Here is a 23451-nt window from a genome sequence, read left to right on the forward strand (position 1 = left end):
ACATAACTTTGTAAGGATTTACTGTCTAAACTTTACATACAACTACCACAGAACAATAATTTCAATAAAAATGACATTTCAACATTATACAGTATTCACCCTTTATTTAGTAATAAATATACATTTTAGCTACACAAAATCTTACAAAATTAATAGACTTGTGCTGACAAAAGAGGTGAACATAAATGAATATAATCTACTTCTAAATAAGTGTCACAATAAAAACTACTTCTATATAACATAGAAATTAAAGACATGGTGATGATAAAGAGTAAATAGAAATATGATAAATTTTATAATCTATGTTTTCCCACAATACTCATGTTAAACGATATTCTAGCAAAATGCTTGTCCAGGTAACTTTGAAGAAAGCTGGTCCAAGTCAAGAATCTAATGAAAATATAATAATCCATAAGGATAAATACCAAACACTTCTAATCTATTCCAACCAAAATATAAAATACTGTACAGTAAAATGTTTATTAGTTGTCTCAAAATACACTACAATATGTTGCTTCATAAATCTGATAAACTAAAAACTATCTAAATTAATAATGCAACAATCCCTTTAATCTATATTTTTATTCAAAGTATACAACAATGCTTTACAGACATAATTACTATACAGGTATTAGCTTGTGGGAAATCAATTTAACCAACTGGTTATTCAATCTGTTTAAATACAATAAATACAAAGAAATGTATTTTCAATTCCTATTGAATAAATTCTTCTTTTTATAAGATTAAATACTTTTAATTTCATAAAAATGGACAGGGAAATTAAAGTAAGTAATCTTTTATAGAAGCCTTCATTTATGGTACAATTCGTTAAAGATATTATCTAATTCGCTCTTCCAAATGAACATACAAAACATAAGAATTAAGATTTCATTTTATGATGTCACAAGGTATACCTACCATGCAATGCAAGTCTCTTGACTGACTTTTGTTAATTATCCTTTAAACCCCAGCTTAGTACCAAATAACAACTACAGTACTTGAAATTAGGGGCACTAGTTATCTCAACTTGAATACAAATCCCTTTGATTTCAATGAGAACTAAATCTAAACTTACTTTATTGCCACATCAACTTGCTTTTCTTAGGCTCAAAATCTACTGAGACCAATATTATCAAGAAAACATTAGTAGTCATATCTTGGTGCTTTCTCCCTGAAAAACAATAAAATAGATTTATACTAGGTATAATCCTAAAGATAATGGCAAAATTTATGTATCAAATAGTAAGGACAAAATTCCCCCAAAATGTTATTTTTATTAATAAAATAAATTTTTGAATATACTTACCCGGTGATTATATAGGCTGCAACTCTGTTGCTCGACAGAAAACTCTACGTTCAAAATACGCCAGCGATCGCTATGCAGGTAGGGGGTGTACATCAACAGCGCCATCTGTCTAGCAGGTACTCAGTACTCAATGTAAACACAGAACCAATTTTCTCCTCAGTCCACTGGGTCTCTATTGGGGAGGAAGGGAGGGTCCTTAATATATAATCACCGGGTAAGTATATTCAAAAATTTATTTTATTAATAAAAATAACATTTTTCAATATTAAACTTAGCCGGTGATTATATAGGCTGATTCACACCCAGGGGGGTGGGTAGAGACCAGCATTACTTGTTTACATTATTATGAGCTAAGTATTTTGTATTTCATTTTAGCAGTTATTCAAAATAACAAATATAAAATAAATAAGTACCTGGTAAGGAAGTCGACTTGAACAATTACTCTGCCTTTTTAAGTACGTCTTCCTTACGGAGCCTCGCGATCCTCTTAGGATGCTGAGCGACCCCTAGGATCTGAAGTATCAAGGGTTGCAACCCATACAACAGGACCTCATCAAAACCTCTAATCTAGGCGCTTCTCAAGAAATGACTTTGACCACCCGCCAAATCAAGTAGGATGCGAAAGGCTTCTTAGCCTTCCGGACAACCCAAAAACAATAATAAAACATTTCAAGAGAAAGATTAAAAAGGTTATGGAATTAGGGAATTGTAGTGGTTGAGCCCTCACCCACTACTGCACTCGTTGCTACGAATGGTCCCAGAGTGTAGCAGTTCTCGTAAAGAGACTGGACATTCTTAAGATAAAAAGACGCGAACACTGACTTGCTTTTCCAATAGGTTGCGTCGATTATACTTTGCAGAGATCTATTTTGTTTAAAGGCCACGGAAGTTGCGACAGCTCTAACTTCGTGTGTCCTTACCTTCAGCAAAGCTTGGTCTTCCTCATTCAGATGGGAATGAGCTTCTCGTATTAACAGTCTGATAAAATAGGATAAAGCATTCTTTGACATAGGCAAAGATGGTTTCTTAACTGAACACCATAAAGCTTCAGACGGGCCTCGTAAAGGTTTTTAAATAGAACTTAAGAGCTCTTACAGGACATAAGACTCTTTCTAGTTCATTACCAACCATACGATAAGATTGGAATATCGAACGATATTGGCCAGGCCGAGAAGGCAGCTCGTGTTTGGCTAGAAAACCAAGTTGTAGAACATGTAGCCGTTTCGGATGAGAATCCGATGTTCTTGCTGAAGGCATGAATCTCACTGACTCTTTTAGCTGTGGCTAAGCATACCAGGAAAAGAGTCTTTAAGGTGAGATCTTTCAGGGAGGCTGATTGTAGCGGTTCGAACCTGTCTGACATAAGGAATCTTAGTACCACGTCTAAATTCCAACCAGGTGTAACCAAACGACGCTCCTTCGTGGTCTCAAAAGACTTGAGGAGGTCCTGTAGATCTTTATTGTTGGAAAGATCTAAGCCTCTGTGACAGAAGACTGATGCCAACATGCTTCTGTAACCCTTGATAGTGGGAGCTGAAAGAGATCGTTCTTTCCTCAGATATAAGAGGAAGTCAGCTATTTGAGTTACAGAGGTACTGGTCGAGGATACGGATACTGACTTGCACCAGTTTCGGAAGATTTCCCACTTCGATTGGTAGACTCTAAGGGTGGATGTTCTCCTTGCTCTAGCAATCGCTCTGGTTGCCTCCTTCGAAAAGCCTCTAGCTCTCGAGAGTCTTTCGATAGTCTGAAGGCAATCAGACGAAGAGCGTGGAGGGCTTGGTGTACATTCTTTACGCGTGGCTGACGTAGAAGGTCCACCCTTAGGGGAAGTGTTCTGGGAACGTCTACTAGCCATCGAAGTACCTCGGTGAACCATTCTCTCGCGGGCCAGAGGGAAGCAACTAGCGTCAACCTTGTCCCTTCGTGAGAGGCGAACTTCTGCAGTACCTTGTTGACAATCTTGAACGGAGGGAATGCATATAGATCTAGATGTGACCAATCTAGTAGAAAGGCATCTATATGAACTGCTGCTGGGTCCGGGATTGGTGAACAAAATATTGGAAGCCTCTTGGTCATCGAGGTTGCGAAGAGATCTATGGTTGGCTGGCCCCAGGTGGCCCAAAGTCTCTAGCATACATCCTTGTGGAGGGTCCATTCTGTTGGAATTATTAGTCCCTTCCGACTGAGACAATCTGCCATGACATTCAAGTTGCCTTGGATGAACCTCGTTACTAGTGATACTGTATGTCTAGACCTTTTGACCAGGTGAGGAGGTCCCTTGCGATCTCGTACAATGTCCGAGAGTAGGTCCCTCCTTGCTTGGAGATGTACGCCAAAGCCGTGGTGTTGTCCGAGTTCACCTCCACCACTTTGCCTTGAAGGAGAGACCTGAAGCTTTTCCAGGTCAGACTTACTGCCAGTAGCTCCTTGCAGTTGAAATGCATTGTCCTTTGACTCGAGTTCCATAATCCCGAGCATTCCCGACCGTCTAATGTCGCACCCCAGCCTACGTCCGATGCGTCCGAGAAGAGAACGTGGTTGGGAGTCTGAACAGTCAGGGGAAGACCCTCTCTAAGGTTGATATAGTCCTTTCACCAAGTCAGACAAGACTTTATCTTTCCGGAAACCGGGATCGAGACCGCTTCTAGCGTCTTGTCCTTTTTCCAGTGAAAAGCTAGATGGTATAGAAGAGGACGGAGGTGTAGTCTTCCTAGTGACACAAATTGATCCACGGATGACAGTGTCCCTACCAGACTCATCCACAGCCTGACTGGGCAGCGTTCCTTCTTCAGCATCTTCTGGATGGATAGCAGGGCTGGGGGCTGATCGTCTTGTTCAGCAACATCCTCATCAGAGGGTTCCTCATCCGAAACTGATGAGGAAACGGCAACGGAGTGGGCAACGTCTGACTCGCTGAATCCGGTCGCACTGGTGGATGCGTGACGGAGCCGGACGCAATATCATGGAACTGCTGCACAGTCTGTGAACTGTCAACAACCATGGGTGCGCGAGGAAGTACAGCGTCAACCCGAAACTGTCTAGACTGTCTGGGTTGTGCAGTCAACACCCTACCGGGTTGCTGAGGTTGACGCACTGCGTCACAACAAGTCACCTCTGCTGGTTGTTGAACGTCCTGAACGTCAACAACCACCTCCGAGCGTCGCTTAACGTCAACGTGCGACTGGCGACCCACACTGGGTCGCATCGGTGGAGGAACCACCTCAACTGGCAGACGCGAGTAGGTTACCTCAGCGTCAACAGGGCGCACAACCGACCGGTTGGAAGGTTGTTGGCCAGAAGGAGGAACCACCTCAACTGGCAGACGCGAGTAGGTTACCTCAGCGTCAACAGGGCGCACAACCAACTGGTTGGAAGGTTGTTGGCCAGAAGGTTCTTCTCCGCATTTAAGTCCTCTATCAAGGACACAAGCTTGGACTGCATGTCTTGCAGCAAAGCCCTTTAGGGTCTACGGGAGCAGGTGTGGCAACAGACGGGGTTAGCGACTGAGGCGGAACCATTTACCATCCCTGAAAGCCTTGTTATGTGTGACATAATAGTACAGCAAAACTTCAAAGGCTCGACAAAAGTTGAGAAGTTGACCTGTAAACAACTTGGAGCGTCTCCTGGCTAGGCGCCAGGGCGAGTCTACCAGAATTGAGAAGTCTATCTGGGCAGAGGCATGAACTCCCAAGCCGAGAACTTCTCTCGTGTCCTATCAGACTCTCGCTCTATAAGCCAGTTTAAAAGAAGGGAAATCAAAGGCTGTATCCCTAAAACTCCTCCTGGTGCAAAAACCAGTCGCCTAGCCAACGTAACGCTCTCTAGGAGAGCGAGAGAGCACTAGCTTAAAAACAACGGCTTCGAAGTAGCTAGGCCTAGTGTAAGTTCTGACGTTTAGGCGAACGAGGAGCAGCAGTTACAAGATCCGGACGAAGATCCTTAAAAAATCATCATGATTTAATTAAAGTCCATAGGAGGCTAAGCAGCTTAAGGCTCCTCTCCAAATGACAGAGTCCTCAAGGGAATATCAGTAGGAGGGAGAACAGCACTTTCTCAGCTACAGGAACCTTGTCCGATAAAAGCTAGGTTACCTCAGTGAGTCTCTCACTGGTGCATTAGTAGCAGACCAGAAGGCAACGTCATGTAACTGCTTGACAGTCTGTGAACTGTCAACAACTGAACTGTCAACCACAACAGGTGCGTGAGGACATACAGTGTTCACTCGAGACTGCTTTGACTGTCTATACTGAGCAGTCAAAACAACTCTAGAATGCGGAGGTTGACGCACCGCGTCAAAACAAAACAACTTAGACTGTTGTTGTACCTCGCGAACGTCAACGGAAGGTTCCGTGCGTTACTGAACGTCAACATGCGGCTGGCAGGGTACACTGGAACGCATGGGTGGCGGGACTCTCTCAGCTGGAGTGCGGCAGAAGGTCGCCTCAGCGTCCACAGGACGCACAACCGTGGTTGGTTGTAGGCTAGAGGTTGGTGCAGTGTCAACCTTCTCCGCACGAAAGTCCTGCATCAATGACGTTAACTGAGACTGCATGGTCTGCAGCAAAGACCACTTAGGGTCTACAGGAGCAGGTGCGGCAACAGACGGTGTGACTGCCTGAAGCGGTACCGCTTTGCCTCTCTTAGGAGGTGAGCAGTCGTCGGAAGACTGCAGCGAGTCCGAACTGACCCAGTGGCTACAACTGGGCCGTTGGACTTGCGCGGAAGGGACCGACTTGCGCTTAATAAGCTGCGAGACCTTGGTCCATGGTTTCTTACGAGAAACCTCTTCCGCAGACGAGAAATAAATGGGCTCTCTCGTCTTTGTGTGGGTGGGGCGATCTTGGGTAGATACGCCCGAAACCACGGAGGGAAACGTCTGTTCGTTGATCAAGGCCTGACGAACCCATAAGTCGTTCGACATTACTTCTCCCCTGGGCTTGGGAGCTTGCAAGAGGTCCCGGACTAGGTGAACGACAGGCACGAACAGACGAACCCTCGGACGCAACACTGTAACACTTTGCGCATATCACTTTATCACTTTGATTTTCTGTTTTGCACTTATTTCACTGAAATCGAAACTTTTACTGATTTCTACCTGAAACACGCAATTCTACCCTAATTTAAAAGGTAGTAATTGCGAAATCAGTCGTATAATGCAGCTCATTAATACTAGCAAAAACCAGAAAACATATATAAAGATAAAAATTTCAGTGGCTGGGAAAGAGACTAAACACTAGTTCAAATAAACTACGTTTACAATCTCTCACCGCACATAGCCTGGGGACAAGAATAAAACCCTAGAAACGTTTTACCTTCTTCCCCGTACAGCGACTTGGGACGAGAGTAACGCGAGAACAACGTTACCCACTTGAACGGAACGTTTTCTCTCCTCTCTCTCCCTCCGTCTCTATCTCTCTCTCTCTTTCTCTCTTGATTTCGCACCTAAGAGAAGAGCCCAATTATATATCGTCAAAAAAAACATGTTATTTGACTAAAGGAAAAAAACTGAAAGGTTTTCCAATAAAAAGTTCCTTTAATTTAGAATTTAAAACATTAAAGCTAAGAAAGAATGAACAAAACGTCAGAATCGATTTACTCTTACTGCAAAGTGAAACCGTGATACACTCTCTCTCTATCGTAACGATAGAGCGCATGTTGAACGTCCTGAACGTCAACAACTGCGTAGTCTAAAAAACTAAACGTTAGTTCATCTTTGAAAACAGTACGAAGACTATCAAAGAAATTCTTTCATAAAACATTAAATTTAAAAAGTTTTAAATTCTTAAAAGGCTAAATACGATATAACGGGCTCAACATTGATTAACTTCGGTTCCAAGTTAGGACCGCCTACTATCAGGAAAGGTCGCATATAAACAAAACATAAAAATTATCTTTATATGTTTATAATAAATGGAAAGTTAACCGAAGAGGCCTAATTAAGGCGGAGAGATATAAAATATATAGATCTATAACGTGTTAAGCAAAATTACTAAAAACCTAAACACACTTCCGTCTAAGGGAAGGGTCGGCCATTTAAAAGTGAAAGAGAGTCCATACTCTCTTTGTCACCCTAATTAAATCTATCCAAAACGAGTTCAAGTTTTGAGATGAAGATAAAACACCTGCATAGCGAAAGCTCAAAACTAGAATAGTGTACTTCACCAAATAGTTGTGAAAACAAATCCAGTTAGTAACAGCGTATTAGTAGGTCTTGCCGGTAGCCCGACAGAGAGAAAATTGGTTCTGTGTTTACATTGAGTACTGAGTACCTGCTAGACAGATGGCGCTGTTGATGTACACCCCCTACCTGCATAGCGATCGCTGGCGTATTTTGAACGTAGAGTTTTCTGTCGAGCAACAGAGTTGCAGCCTATATAATCACCGGCTAAGTTTAATATTGAAAATTTCCTTTTTCTTAGAAACATATGAAAAAGAGCAGCTGGTTTGGTGTAAAATGGGATTTGAGACAGGTGTGTCATGTACCCATGACTGTTCAATATCTTTATGACTGGAGTTATGAAGAGAAAGGACTGTAGAATATTTGATGTTTGTAGATGCAGTTAATAAAAACTACAAACTATCTTAATTGGTTGAAAGGTTTTGTGAGTAAGTAGACACAATAATCGTTGATACTGAATTTGGAAGAATGTAAGCAGTTGATCCATATTAGGTATTTAGGAGTAAATATAATGGCTGATGGTATGATAAGAGAGGTACTGTATGTCCCTGAATTGGTAAAGCTAGGACTGTTGAACCCAACCTCACTAACAGACATTAAATATAGATGCTGAATACAAATGAAAGAGTAAAGGTTGAAGTTGTTTATGATGAAATATTTGTTTAGTATTTTTAGATTTGGAGTAAGAAGAATTGCATGGGAGAATAATGTGGATATATTTAGAAGCAGCAAAAAGATTGATGCAAGAGAAAAAATGGACCAGTATTCTGAGATTTGGTAAATGAAACAATAGCACAGTGAAAAGCATTGGGAATTCATAAAGTATAAAGAAAACAGACATAAAAATATAGAAAGGTCTGAATAGATGGCATGAAAGGCTTATTAAAAAGGAAATACCTTAATATCCAAGAAACAAAAGAGAGCCTACAAGATTGAAGTAAACAGTTCAAGGTGCCTAAGATAATAGCGTGTGCAAGTGATAAGTCTTTTTTATAAGTAAAGTATATGAAAAGGCTAATGGTATGGAAGTTTTCTGCACTGGCAGTTCATTCATAATCCAATTACTGAATGGGGAAGTGAGGGTTCATAGTTTTTCTCTAGAACTACCTTATGCTATGAAAAATGGTAAACAACTACAGTAATGAAAGGGAAAAAACTAAAAAATTCTATTACTTTTATTTACCCCACTAAAACCAGAGCATGCATTCTTATTCCGTACACCTGAGCTAACAATCTTTAACCACTGATGAGACAAGTGAATACAAATATTGACTGTACAAGTACAGCATTTTTGAGCCCAAAATGATGGACACCCATAGAAGTTCTCGTCAGAATGAAAATCGGGAACCAATTTTCCACTAAATTTAGATGGGATACTTAGGCAAATGTTACCCTTTCATAACATTACCAATTGGCACAATCTTACTTTTCTTGCTCCTTAATACTTTATAATAAATTCCTTTATTGAGTTGATAGCAAATGCTACTGCACTTCCTAAATAAAATCTAAGAGTGCCATGTCTGCAGACAGTACATTGGCTACACAAAAATATGATAAAAATCTTATACCAAGGAAACTGAAATTCTAAATCAAAACTTACGGAACTCCGGCTACTCCATCGTTATCTTTGCGCCTCTTGAGAATCTGCTGAATTTGTTGCCATTCCCGGTTCAGTTCAGCATTGCGATCCTTCTCCTTATTTCCACCTATGCGACGTGTCTTTCGACCATCGGCCATTTTCACACCATACTGGAAAGCAGCTTTTGGCATGGCCTCTCGCTGATTCATGTAATCACTGTACTCTTCCTGTGTATCGAAATCCCAGCGACCCACTGGACCCTTTTTGTTTCCCTGTAATTCAAGGTGATATACATATAGTTTACTAAGACTGCTCTATAATTGAAAATACCTTACACTTTTTCCAAGATAAAGAAGTTACTTACTATTTATATGAGACCATGTAGTCAAAATATTCTCCCTAATTCCCAATTAAATTTTCAAAACCATAGAAAAAAGTAGAACTAGTGAATCCAAATGTAAAGATGATACATAACAACAGAAGAACCTAATGAAAAAATTCTTCTCTGATAAGAGAACTAATTACAATATGCATAATTACTTCATTTTAGTGTTTATTTTTGAAGGACCTGGGTTTAATTTTTTATATTCCACACTAAAAATATCATAGCCTTAAACATAAAAAAGATGAAACATTTACAAAGCAATGTATAATGGGAAATTTTTACTAAAACTCTGACAAATTTCAAAATACTTCAACAATACTAACAAAATTTCTAAGAAATAATATCAGGGGAAGTTCATAGAAATAATTTATACTCTCTTATGGTATGCCAAAGTATTTAGTTCTTAAAAAAAGCCTTGTGGGCTACCTTCAAATCTGCACTCTTTGGTGTAGACTTAACAGTTCTTTCTTTACTTAAATCATATGGCTCTGTCACTCACTGTCCAGAGGATAAGGTAACTATTTTGGCTGATGCATTTGACAGTAAGTAAAGTATTGAGAAACTCAATCTTCCTCATTCCTTTTTTCCTGAGACTAAACTAAATAGTTTGGCTTCTCAGTCCCACAAAATTAAAACACTCTTGATGGACCTTGATGCTTATGGAGGTGTAGATCCAAACGGTATTTTTCCTTTGTCAAAAGGTTTTGATGATATACTGGCAAATCATCTAAATAGGTGTGCTGAAAGTAATCACCAGTTCCCTAGTTTTCAATATTAAACTTACCCGATAATCATGTAGCTGTCAACTCCGTTGCCCGACAGAATTCTATGGAGGGATACGCCAGCTATCACAATACTAGAAGGGGGTGTACTTACCAGCGCCACCTGTGGCCAGGTACTCAAGTACTTCTTGTTGACACCTCCTCAATTATTCCTCTGTCGTGCTTCCGGCAAGACGTTCTGGGATACGCTTATGTTCTTGGAGTATTTTCACGACTTTGGTGAAGTATTTCTCTTTGATTTCGGCTGTCGCTTTACTGGAAACTTCTATATTAGCTTAGTTAGCTTTTGGAATTAATTTGATTAATTATGGTGACGAAGAGAGTATGAACTCTCTTTCACCTTTAAATGGCCGACCCTTCCCTTAGACGGAAGTGTTGGTGTCTAAGAGAGTATAAACTCTCTTTCTTAATTTTGCTTAACAAAAGTTATAGATTTATTTTATATCTCTCCGCCTCTTATAGGCCTCTTCGATTAACTTCCCTTTTTTATAAACTTATTAAAATTAATTTTTATATTTGTTTATATTCGACCTTCCTAATAGTAGGCGGTCTTTTCTTGGTACCGAAGTTAATTAACATTGAGCCCGTCATTTCGGTTTTACCTGTTAACATATTATGCCATTTTAATGTCTTTGAAAGAATTTCTTTGATAGTCTAGTACTGTTTTCAAAGTTGAACTAACGTTTTGTTTTGTCTCTGCAGTTGTTGACGTTCAGAACGTTCAACTTGCACTCTATCGTTACGATAGAGAAAGACTTTTCACGGTTTCACATTGCAGTAAGAGTAACCGTGTCTAGCGTTTTGTTCATTCTTTCTTAACTTAATGGTTTTATCCTTATAAAGGAACTTTTCATTTTGGGAAATATTTCAGTTTTTTCCTTTAACAATAATATGTTTTAACGATATATATGATTGGGCTCTTCTCTCAGGTTCTAAGTCAAGAGAGAGAGAGAGAGAGAGAGAGATAGAGACGGAGGGAGAAAGAGGAGGTTAAACGTTTCATTCAAGCCTGCCAGGCGTACGAGTAACGTTGTTATCGTTTTTTGCTCTTCTCCCTAGTCTCTTTAGGGGAAGAAAGTAAACGTTTCTAGAGTGATCTAGTGTTTAGTCTCTTTCCAGCCACTGAATTATTTATCTTTCATTAGATTTTTCTGTTACATTGTAATTCTGTTTTCGCAATTACTAACTTTTGAGAAAGGATAGAATTGCGTGTTTCAGGTACAAACCACTTAAAGTTTCGAGTTCAGTGAAATAAGTGCAAACAGAAAATCAAAGTGATAAGTGATTAGCGCAAAGTGTGTCAGTGTTGTGCGTGAGGGTACTTCTGTGCGCGCCAGTCGTTCTCCCAGTCCGGGACCTCTTGCAAGCTCCCAAGCCCAGGGGAGAAGCAATGTCGAAGGACAAAAGGGTTCAGCAGGCCTTGATCGGCGCACAGAAGTATCCTCGGTGGTTGTGGGCGTGTCTTACCGAGACCGTCACTCCCACCCGCAGACGATTGAGCCCTTATTTTGCTCGTCTGCAGAAGAAATTTAGGGGAGAAAACGCTGGTCTCAGGTCTCAAGACCTCTTAAACATAAAGTCCAGACCTATGCCAGACGTACGAAGTTAGAGTTCAACAACCCGGATGCAGTCATTGGGTTAGCTCTGACTCTCCTCAGTCATCAGTTGAATGCACTCCGCCTAAGAGGAGTAAGGTTCTGCCGCAACAGATCTCTGCTGTTAAGGCTTTACCTCAGCAGACCTTAGTGTCTGCCGACCCCAAGTTGACTCTACTGCAGTCCATGCAGTCACAACTTTCGGTCTTGATGCGTGAGTGTCGGGCTGAGAGTGTTGCGCCTCCGCCGCCTACACTCCCTCCGCCTGCGCTCGCTCCGCCTGATCGCAGTACCACCTGCCAGGCGTACGATGTTGAGCCACGTTCTGAGTTGGCTGTTCCCAGTGGTGCTCAGCCTCCGCCTTCTTTAAGGCAACCTTTACAATGGGATCAGGAGGATTATACCTCTCTTCCTCCGCCTCCACTTGCTGCTCCACCAGTGATGCAACACTCGGTTGAGGTACAACAACCTCTCCCGTCCTTGAGTCAGTCTCCTCAGCTCTCGCTGCAGCGAGCTCAACCCTCCACAAGGCAAGCACCACTACACCTTAGCCTTGCGCCTCAGGAGCCTCAGCTTGCGAGACATTTACCTTGTTCTGCGCAGCCTCTACCTCATCGCGCTCCGCTCACACCACAGGAACAGGAACTTGCTACTCCGCTTCCGCCAACCGCTCAGCAAGCGCAACCCTTGGGTTCAGCCACTCATGCCAGGAGTCAGCCTCCTCCACCCATGCGCCTACCTTCTGCTACTTCCTTTGATCAGCCTTTGCAGACTGAGCCTCAGGTGTTCCCTCAACAGAGTCTTGAAGAGGAAACCACAACTATTGTTGTTCCAGCTCGTTCTGACTCTGCTGTTCAGCATACCTTACCTCCATTTTCAAACCTTATGATAATGGAGGTTATTTGTATTACTTATAAAAATATATTTGTATTCCTTGCAATATATTTTTAACAATATCGCAGAATATGGCAAAAAAATATGAATCATGAGTTATGAATGTAAGGTAAATATTATGTTGATATTTAAACCCATGCAAGCATGCATAAAGCACTCTAGCACTGGTCATGGAATTTCTGAGAATGTTAAACGCCATGCACACGCTCTGCTTACCTTACAGCATGCTCTACATACAGCATGCTCTGCTTACAGCATGCTCTGCATACTACATGCTCTGCATACAGCATGCTCTGCATTCAGCATGCTCTGCATACAACATGCTCTACATACAGCATGCTCTGCTTACAGCATGCTCTGCATCCATCATGCTCTGCATTCAGCATGCTCTGCATTCAGCATGCTCTGCATTCAGCATGCTCTGCATACAACATGCTCTGCATACAGCATGCTCTGCATTCAGCATGCTCTGCATACAACATGCTCTACATTCAGCATGCTCTGCATACAGCATACTCTGCATACAACATGCTCTGCATACCTTACCGCATGCTTCTCAGTCACACATCTTTGGTTGTTGCCAACTCACTAGATTGTCAAGCAGTTTCATAACGTTGCCTTCTAGTCTGCTGCTTTTGCATCAGTGAACCCTCACTGAGAGAACTTAGCTTTTCTAGGATATGGTCCCTGTAGATGAGAAAGTTCTTTTCTCCCTCCTTCTGATATTCCCTTGAGGACTCTGTCATTTGGAGGGAGCCTTTAGCTGCATAGCCTCCTATGGACTTTTATTTAAGCGTAACATGCTTCCAGGGAAGGTAATGGTTCCACTTCAGTCGCTAATCCCGTCTGTTACCACACCTGCTCCCATAGACCTTGAGCTGTGTTGCAAGACATGCAGTCCAAGCTTAGTCCTTGTTAGAGGATTTTTTGTTTACGGAGTCAATGTGTCACGGGGAAGACGTTCAACAACCAACAGAAGTGACTTGTTGTGACGCAGTGCGGCAACCTCAGCAACCCGATAAGGAGTTGTCTGTACGACCCAGACAGTCTAGACAGATTCGGGTTGTCACTGTACTTCCTCGCTTGCCCATGATTGACAGTTCACAGACTGTGCAACAGTACCATGATCTTGTGTCCGGCTCCGTCAGACGACTGGCTTTTAAGAGCTCCCACAAGTCGTCGCTGTCTGGAGATTTTCAAATGGACTGGAGATTTTCAAATGGACTATGGATCTGACCAAGGAACTGGGCCTCCTGGTCAATTTTGAGGAGTCTCAGCTCGTTCCATCCCAGACCATTGTCTCCTTGGGTATGGATCTTCAGAGTCGAGCTTTTCGGACTTTTCCGTCGGCCCCAAGGATCTTCCAAGCCCTAGAATGCATCCAGAGCATGCTGAGAAGGAACCGATGCTCAGTCAGGTAGTGGATGAGTCTAACAGGGACACTTTCATCGCTGGCCCTGTTCATCGTGTTAGGGAGACTCCACCTCCCCCCCCTTCAGTATCATCTAGCTGCTCACTGGATAAAGGACATGACGCTAGAGACGGTCTCAGTTCCTGTTTCCGAAGAGAGGAGGTCTTCTCTCGTGTGGTGTAAGAACAGCTTTCTTCTCAAGGAAGTCTACCTTTGGCTGTTCAGAAACACGACCGCCGTCTCCTCTCGGACGCATCAGACACGGGCTGGGGTGCGACTTTGGACGGACAAGAATGCTCGGGAACATGGAATCAGGAGCAAAGGACACTTCACATCAATTGCAAGGAGTTGTTGGCGGTTATTCTGGCCTTGATAAACTTCAAGTCCCTCCAGCTTAACAAAGTGGTGGAGGTGGACTCTGACAACACCACAGCCCTGGCTTACATCTTCAAGCAGGGAGGGACTCTTTCGTGAAAGTTGTTCTAGATCGCAAGGGACCTACTCATCTGGTCTAAAGATCGAAAGCTAACTGGTAACGAGGTTCATTCAGGGCGGTATGAATGTCATGGCAGATCACCTCAGACGGAAGGGTCAGGTCATCCCCACAGAGTGGACCCTTCTCAAGAATGTTTGCAACAGACTTTGGGCCCTGTGGGGTCAGCCAACCATAGATCTGTTCGCTACCTCGATAACCTAGAGACTCCTGTTGTATTGTTCTCCGATTCCAGACCCAGCAACAGTTCACGTGGATGCTTTTCTGCTGGATTGGTTCCATCTCGACCTGTATGCATTCCCGCCGTTCAAGATTGTCAACAGGGTACTTCAGAAGTTCTCCTCTCACAAAGGGACACGGCTGACGTTGGTTGGCTCCGCTCTGGTCCGCGAGAGAATGGTTCTTAGAGGTACTGCAATGGCTGGTCGACATTCCCAGGACTCTTCCTCTAGGAGTGAACCTTCTAAGTCTACCTCACATAAGAAGGTACACCCAATCCTCCACGCTCTTCGTCTGACTGCCTTCAGACTTTCGAAAGACTCTCAAGAGCTAGGGGCTTTTCGAAGGAGGCAGCCAGAGCGATTGCCAAAGCAAGGAGAACATCCACTCTCAGAATCTATCAGTCTCAAGGGGAAGTCTTCCGTAGCTGGTACAAGACCAATGCAGTTTCCTCAACCAGTACCACTGTAACCCAGATTGCTGACTTCCTGTTATATCTAAGGAAAGTAAGATCCCTTTCAGCTCCTACGATCAAGGGTTACAGAAGTATGTTGGCAGCGGTTTTCCGCCACAGAGGCTTGGATCTTTCCACCAACAAAGATCTACAGGACCTCCCTAGGTCTTTTGAGACCTCAAAGGAACGTCGGTTGTCCACTCCAGGCTGGAATCTAGACGTGGTCCTAAGGTTCCTTATGTCATCAAGATTTGAACCTCTCCAATCAGCCTCTTTTTAGGACCTCACATTAAAAACTCTTTTCCTCGTGTGCTTGACAACAGCTAAAAGAGTAAGTGAGATCCACGCCTTCAGCAGGATCATTGTTTTCACATCTGAAACGGCTACATGTTCCTTGCAGCTCGGTTTTTGCTAAACGAGCTTCCTTCACGTCCTTGGCCTAAGTCGTTCGAGATCCCAAGCCTGTCCAACTTGGTGGGGAATGATCTGAAGAGAGTACTTTGCCCAGTTAGAGCTCTTAGGTACTTTCTAAAAAGGTCTTAACCTTTACAAGGACAATCAGAAGCCTTATAGTGTGCTATCAAGAAACCTTCTTTTCCAAGTTCTAAGAACTCAGTTTCTTACTATTCAGGCTTCTGATTAGAGAAACACATTCTCATCTGAAGGAAGAAGACCTTGCTTTGCTGAAGGTAAGGACACATGAAGTGGGAGCTGTGGCTACTTCAGTGGCCTTCAAACAGAACCATTCTCTGCAGAGTGTTATGGATGCAACCTATTGGAGAAGCAAGTCAGTGTTCGCATCATTCTATCTCAAAGATGTCCAGTCTCTTTACGAGTACTGCTACACCCTGGGACCATTCGTGGCAACGAATGCAGTAGTAGGCGAGGGCTCAGCCACTACATTCCCATAATCCCATAACCTTTTAACCTTTCTCTTGAATACTTTTTATGGGTTGTACGGTCGGCTAAGAAGCCTTCCACATCCTTGTTGATTTGGCGGGTGGTCAATTCTTTCTTGAGAAGCGCCGAGGTTAAAGGTTGTGATGAGGTCCTTTAGTATGGGTTGCAGCCCTGTATACTTTAGCACCTTTGAGTTGATTCAGCCTCCCAAGAGGAACGCTGCGCTCAGTAAGGAAGACGATCTTATTAAAGGCAGAGTAACGGTTCAAGTCGACTTCCTTACCAGGTACTTATTATTTCATTGTTATTGTGGATAACTGATTATATGAAATACGGGATACTTAGCTATCCTTTAGTCTTGTACACTGGTTTTTTCACCCACCCCCCTGGGTGTGAATCAGCTACATGATTATCGGGTAAGTTTAATATTGAAAAATGTTATTTTTATTAGTAAAATAAATTTTTGAATATACTTACCCGATAATCATGATTTAATCGACCCTCCCTTCCTCCCCATAGAGAACCAGTGGACCGAGGAATAATTGAGGAGGTGTCAACAAGAAGTACTTGAGTACCTGGCCACAGGTGGCGCTGGTAAGTACACCCCCTTCTAGTATTGTGATAGCTGGCGTATCCCTCCATAGAATTCTGTCGGGCAACGGAGTTGACAGCTACATGATTATCGGGTAAGTATATTCAAAAATTTATTTTACTAATAAAAATAACATTTTGCAATACTGTATGGCTTTTGCATAGGCTTTGGAGCATGTGATGCCCTCCTTACAATCTTAAATTTTGTGCAGAAATCCCTTGATTGTGGTCAGGAAGTTCATATGATTGGCCTTGATTTTAGTGCTGCCTTTGATCAAGTGAATCATGAGGCCCTTGCTTTCAATCTCAAACAGTTGGGAGTACTGTACAGTCTTTTCTTGGCATCATTATTACATTTTTAGGTAATATATCACAAAGAGTTGTTGTTGGTGGGCAGCATAATGAGTACAGGAATGTGATATCTGGTGTTCCTCAGGGTACTGTTTTTGGCCCATTACATTTCATACTACTGTATATACAGTGCCATAATCTCTGTACCATGGTCTTCCACTGTCTTGGGATAGAGTCCTCTTGCTTGAGGGTACGCTCGGGCACACTTATGTTATTTCTCTTCCTCTTGTTTTTTGAAGTTTTAATAGTTTATTTATGAAAGATTTATTTTAATGTTGTTATTGTTCTTAAAATATTTTAATTGTTAAAGTACTTCACTTGTAGTTTATTCATTTCCTTTTTTTACTGGGCTATTTTACTTGTTGGAGCCCTTAGGCTTATAGCATCTTGTTTTTCCAACTAGGGTTGTAGCTTAGCAAGTAATAATAATAATAATAATAATAATAATAATAATAATAATAATAATAATAATAATAATTACAACAATAATATTAAAGCTAAAGAATATGTTACTTTAGGTAGGTGGATCCATAGGAAACAAAGGCAAAAAGAAATGCAACTATGGTCTAAAACCATGGTGCAGAGTCCCTTAATACTTTCAGAATTTTTTCACAAAACACATTCAGGCTTTTAATTATATTATATCAAACAAGTTATCACAAAAAGGTTGTGTAGGGGAGAGCAACGAAAGATGCATAGTGCCTATTAAGGCACTGCCTTTTAGTTTTCATCCATTTCCTTTGGCTTTTTCCTTCCTACCTACCTTTCCTAAATCATTTATTTCACACAGTTCACCTACCTTTCCTAAATCATTTATTTCACACAGTTCAGACTTCCAACATTCACTCATGATCAAGTACTTTGATTCTAGAAATATGACTCAGTGTTCTCACTGAAATAATCAGTAATACTATAAAACAATATAAGTATCAACCTTGCATCTGTTTCCTTATGAATCCTGATTAATTTCTGAAATTTCTCTAATTCTTACAGTAAATAAGGAAAATGGAAAAAAATTAAGCATATTTGACACTAACCATATCCATTTTAGTGTAGTCTGCTTCATCATCTGAGTCATCAATGGCATCTTGCATCTCGGCCATGCCAGGGTAACATTCAGTGTAGTAATCATCACCAACTAACAAACTGTTGACTCTGCAATAGACAGAATCCGTCTCCTAATACATTCTGATAAAAATAGTCTCGGTGATATTTAAAATGAAGTATAAAGACAAAGAGAAAATTCATCTTTAAAAATAACTATTTTAACTAACATTCCATTTCTGTTCAAAAGTTGGATGAATTTCATATGCAAATTGTTGGTTTGAAATAACTAACTGTTTTGGTTGCTGTTGTGATGCTCCTAAAGGTGGTTGGGGTCCTGTCTGTTGAGTTGGCATTTGCTGCTGTTGTGGTTGCTGCGGTGGCATATTTGGTTGCGATTGTTGTTGAATTGCTGACTTATCTGTTTTGGCCTCAGCAATTGATGGCCACTGTGTTTGCAATCTTTCTTCCGCTGCACGCATATCATTCTTCACTTCTTCATGTGCAGAGCGACTGAAATATGAACGGGGCTTTCGTTCTCTATCATGGTCCCGCTCTCTGTCATGCCTGATTAAAACAATATTTTGTTGTGAAAAGCATTAATCATCATGTACACGTGTAGAGTACAGTATAAATATAAATAATACTAAACAAGATGCACAAGAAATTTTTCACACAAGTCTTCAGGAGATCAAGTACGAACAATCTAACAAATAAAAAAGAAGAAAATACATAAAAATCAAAATACCCGAATCCAGTGCTGTAATAGAATAATAGTTTAAGAAAATCACCAACTAGAATTCACATAACTTTAAAAAGGCTGGTCCACAACATATGGTCTTAAGAGGGGAAACTAAAATGATGCAAGGATGAATAACAAATAAAAGACCCATACATATCCCTCTTCTCATACTCAAACAAATTCAAGATACCTCAAAACTTCCTAGTGTTACAAGCTTGCAAAGGATATAGCATCTATTGATATGTAAATGCAAGCAATTCCTCAGCTAGGGTAGCTAGATGCTGAAAACCTAGACAAAATAGAACCTTCAATGTGAAATACAATGAAAACATGTCTGTAACAGAATTACCACTGAAGTGCACCAAGAACTGATACATTTTGTTAATTTTGCAAACTTTTGTTTGTATCTGTATGAGCTCTTATGGGAAGAAAATGTTATTTTCCTTAGTAAAATAAATTATTGAATATACTTACCCGATGATCATGTAGCTGTCAACTCTGTTGCCCGACAGAAATCTAAGGTCGGGATACGCCAGCGATCGCTATACAGGGGGGGGTGTACACAACAGCGCCATCTGTGAGCAGGTACTCAAGTACTTCTTGTCAACAAGAACTCAATTTTCTCCTCGGTCCACTGGTTCTCTATGGGGAGGAAGGGAGGGTCCTTAAATTCATGATCATCGGGTAAGTATATTCAAAAATTTATTTTACTAAGGAAAATAACATTTTTCAATATTAATCTTACCCGATGATCATGTAGCTGATTCACACCCAGGGTGGTGGGTGGAGACCAGCATACATGTTAACATTAGAAGCTAAGTATCCCGTATCTCATTTTAGCAGTTATTCAAAATAACAAACATAAAATAAATAAGTACCTGGTAAGGAAGTCGACTTGAACCATTACTCTGCCTTTTTAAGTACGTCTTCCTTACTGAGCCTAGCGATCCTCTTAGGATGCTGAGCGACTCCTAGGTGCTGAAGTATGAAGGGCTGCAACCCATACTAAAGGACCTCATCACAACCTCTAATCTAGGCGCTTCTCAAGAAAGAATTTGACCACCCGCCAAATCAACCAGGATGCGGAAGGCTTCTTAGCCTTCCGGACAACCCAAAAATATTTCAAGAGAAAGATTAAAAAGGTTCTGGAATTAGGGAATTGTAGTGGTGGAGCCCCCACCACTACTGCACTCGTTGCTACGAATGGTCCCAGAGTGTAGCAGTTCTCGTAAAGAGACTGGACATTCTTAAGATAAAAGACGCGAACACTGATTAGCTTTTCCAAAAGGTTGCGTCGAATATATTTTGCAGAGATCTATTTTGTTTAAAGGTCACGGAAGTTGTGACAGCTCTAACTTCGTGTGTCCTTACCTTCAGCCAAGCTTGGTCTTCCTCATTCAGAAGGGAATGAGCTTCTCGTATTAACAGTCTGAAAATAATAGGATAAAGAATTCTCTGATATAGGCAAAGATGAATTCTTAACTGAACACCATAAAGCTTCAGACGGGCCTCGTAAAGGTTTTTAAAATAGAACTTAAGAGCTCTTACAGGACATAATACTCTTTCTAGTTCATTTCCAACCATACGATAAGTTTGGAATATCGAACGATATTGGTCAAGGCCGAGAAGGCAGCTCGTGTTTGGCTAGAAAACCAAGATGTAGAACATGTAGCCGTTTCGGATGAAAATCCGATGTTCTTGCTGAAGGCATGAATCTCACTGACTCTTTTAGCTGTGGTTAAGCATATCAGGAAAAGAGTCTTAAAGGTGAGATCTTTCAGGGAGGCTGATTGAAGTGGTTCGAACCTGTCCAACATAAGGAATCTTAGAACCACGTCTAAATTCCAACCAGGTGTAACCAAACGACGCTCCTTCGTGGTCTCAAAAGACTTAAGGAGGTCCTGTAGATCTTTATTGTTGGAAAGATCTAAGCCTCTGTGACGGAAGACTGATGCCAACATGCTTCTGTAACCCTTGAAAGTGGGAGCTGAAAGAGATCGCTCTTTCCTCAGATATAAGAGGAAGTCAGCTATTTGAGTTACAGAGGTACTGGTCGAGCATACGGATACTGACTTGCACCAGTTTCGGAAGATTTCCCACTTCGATTGGTAGACTCTAAGGGTGGATGTTCTCCTTGCTCTAACAATCGCTCTGGTTGCCTCCTTCGAAAAACCTCAAGTTCTCGAGAGTCTTTCGATACTCTGAAGGCAGTGAGACGAAGAGCGTGGAGGCCTTGGAGTACCTTCTTACGCGTGGTAGACGTAGCAGGTCCACCCTTAGGGGAAGAGTTCTGGGAACGTCTACTAGCCATCGAAGTACCTCGGTAAGTTATTCTCTCGCGGGCCAGAGGGAAGCAACTAGTGTCAACTTTGTCCCATCGTGAGAGGCGAACTTCTGCAGTACCTTGTTGACAATCTAGAACGGAGGGAATGCATATAGATCTAGATGAGACTAATCTAGTAGAAAGGCATCTAAAAGAACCACTGCTGGGTCCGGGATAGGTGAGCAAAGTATTGAGAGCCTCTTGGACATCGAGGTTGCGAAGAGATCTATGGTTGGCTGGCCCCAGGTGACCCAAAGTCTCTTGCATACATCTTTGTGGAGGGTCCAATATGTTGGAATTATTGTCCCTTCCTACTGAGACAATCTGCTAAGACATTCAAGTTGCCTTGGAAGAAACTTGTTACTAGTGAAAAGTCTAGACCTGTTGAACAGGAGAGGAGGTCACTTGCGAACTTGCACCATGTCAGAGAGTAGGTCCCTCCTTGCTAGGAGATGAACATCAAAACAGGGAGTTGTCCGTGTTCACCTCCACTACTATGCCTTGAAGGAGAGACCTGAAGCTTTTCCAGGTCAGACGTACTGCCAGAAGCTTCTTGCAGTTAAAATGCATTGTCCTTTGACTCGAGTTCCATAATCCCGAGCATTCCCTACCGCCTAAGGTCGCACCCCAGCCTACGTCCGATGCGTCTGAGAAGAGAACGTGGTTGGGAGTCTGAACAGTCAGGGGAAGACCCTATAAAAGGTTGATAAAGTCCTTTCATCAAGTCAGACCAGACTTATCTTCCGGAAACCGGGATCGAGACCGCTTCTAGCGTCTTGTCCTTTTCCAGTGAAGAGCTAGATGAAACCGAAGAGGACGGAGGTGTAGTCTTCCAAGTGACACCAATTGAACCACGGATGACAGTGTCCTAACCAGACTCATCCACAGCCTGACAGGGCAGCGTTCCTTCTTCAGCATCTTCTGGATGGATAGCAGGGCCGGGGGTTGATCGTCTTGTTCAGCCATGTCCTCATCAGAGGGTTCCTCATCCGAAACTGATGAGGAAACGGCAACGGAGTGGGCAACGTCTGACTCGCTGAATCCGGTCGCACTGGTGGATGCGTGACGGAGCCGGACACAAGATCATGGTACTGCTGCACAGTCTGTGAACTGTCAACCATGGGGATGCGAGGAAGTACAGCGACAACCCGAAACTGTCTAGACTGTCTGGGTAGTGCAGACAACCCCTTATCGGGTTGCTGAGGTTGCCGCACTGCGTCACAACAAGTCACCTCTGCTGGTTGTTGAACGTCCTCCCAGTGACACACTGAACGTCCACAACCACCTCCGAGAGTAGCTTAACGTCAACGTGCGACTGGCAACCCACACTGGGTCGCACCGGTGGAGGAACCATCTCAACTGGCGGACGTGAGTAGGATACCTCAGCGTCAACAGGGCGTACAACCAACCGGTAGGAAGGTCGTTGGCAAGAAGGTTCTTCTCCGTAAAAAATCCTCTATCAAGGACTAAGCTTGGACTGCATGTCTTGCAACAAAGCCCAAGGTCTATGGGAGCAGGTGTGGCAACAGACGGGGTTAGCGACTGAAGCGGAACCATTTACCCTCCCTGGAAGCATGTTATGCTTTAATTAAAGTCCATAGGAGGCTAAGCAGCTTAAGGCTCCTCTCCAAATGACAGAGTCCTCAAGGGAATATCAGAAGGAGGGAGAACAGCACTTTCTCATCTACAGGAACCTTGTCCGAGAAAAGCTAGGTTATCTCAGTGAGGGTTTCACTGGTGCATAAGCAGCAGACCAGAAGGCAACGTTATGAAACTGCTTGACAGTCTGTGAACTGTCAAAAACTGAACTGTCAACCCCAACAGGTGCGTGAGAACATACAGCACTGGTGTATTAGTAGCACACCAGAAGGCAATGTCATGTAACAGTTGGACAGTCTGTGAGTTGGCAACAACCAAAACTGTGTGGGGAAGCCTCAACTCCTGACTGACTAGTTTGCTGCGGGCGAGTGGCGGTAACCACAGTGTGTTGCTGAGGCTGACACACCGTGTCAAAACACGGCAGCTTGTGGTAGCTCACGCACGGCAACGGAGAGCTCCGTGTGTCTGTGGGAGTCAGCATGCGTCTGGCAGGGTCGACTGCGCATGGGTGGAGGAGCTCTCACAACAAGAGTGTGGGAGCAGGCAGCCATGCCGGGCGCACAACCGTGGCAGGCTGTAGGCCAACGGGTGCATCGTCAACC

At 42.5% G+C, this 23451-nt stretch overlaps 1 protein-coding gene across 1 annotated transcript in view; it reads right to left on the reverse strand.

Annotated features, from left to right (window-relative positions):
• Positions 1-793: 793 nt before the first annotated feature.
• The window catches only part of beag (IC cytokine homolog beag), a 61997-nt gene continuing 39339 nt past the window's right edge, over positions 794-23451 (reverse strand). The window contains exons 9-12 of the mRNA XM_068380356.1: positions 18480-18752; positions 18179-18296; positions 9088-9338; positions 794-1171 (exon numbers count right to left, since the gene is read on the reverse strand). Of these exons, the coding sequence (XP_068236457.1) occupies positions 1144-1171; positions 9088-9338; positions 18179-18296; positions 18480-18752 (670 nt within the window). The 3' untranslated portion in view covers positions 794-1143. The remainder of the gene's footprint in view (positions 1172-9087; positions 9339-18178; positions 18297-18479; positions 18753-23451) is intronic.

This window comes from Palaemon carinicauda, chromosome 9 (genome assembly GCF_036898095.1).
Source record: "Palaemon carinicauda isolate YSFRI2023 chromosome 9, ASM3689809v2, whole genome shotgun sequence".
NCBI lineage: Eukaryota > Metazoa > Arthropoda > Malacostraca > Decapoda > Palaemonidae > Palaemon > Palaemon carinicauda.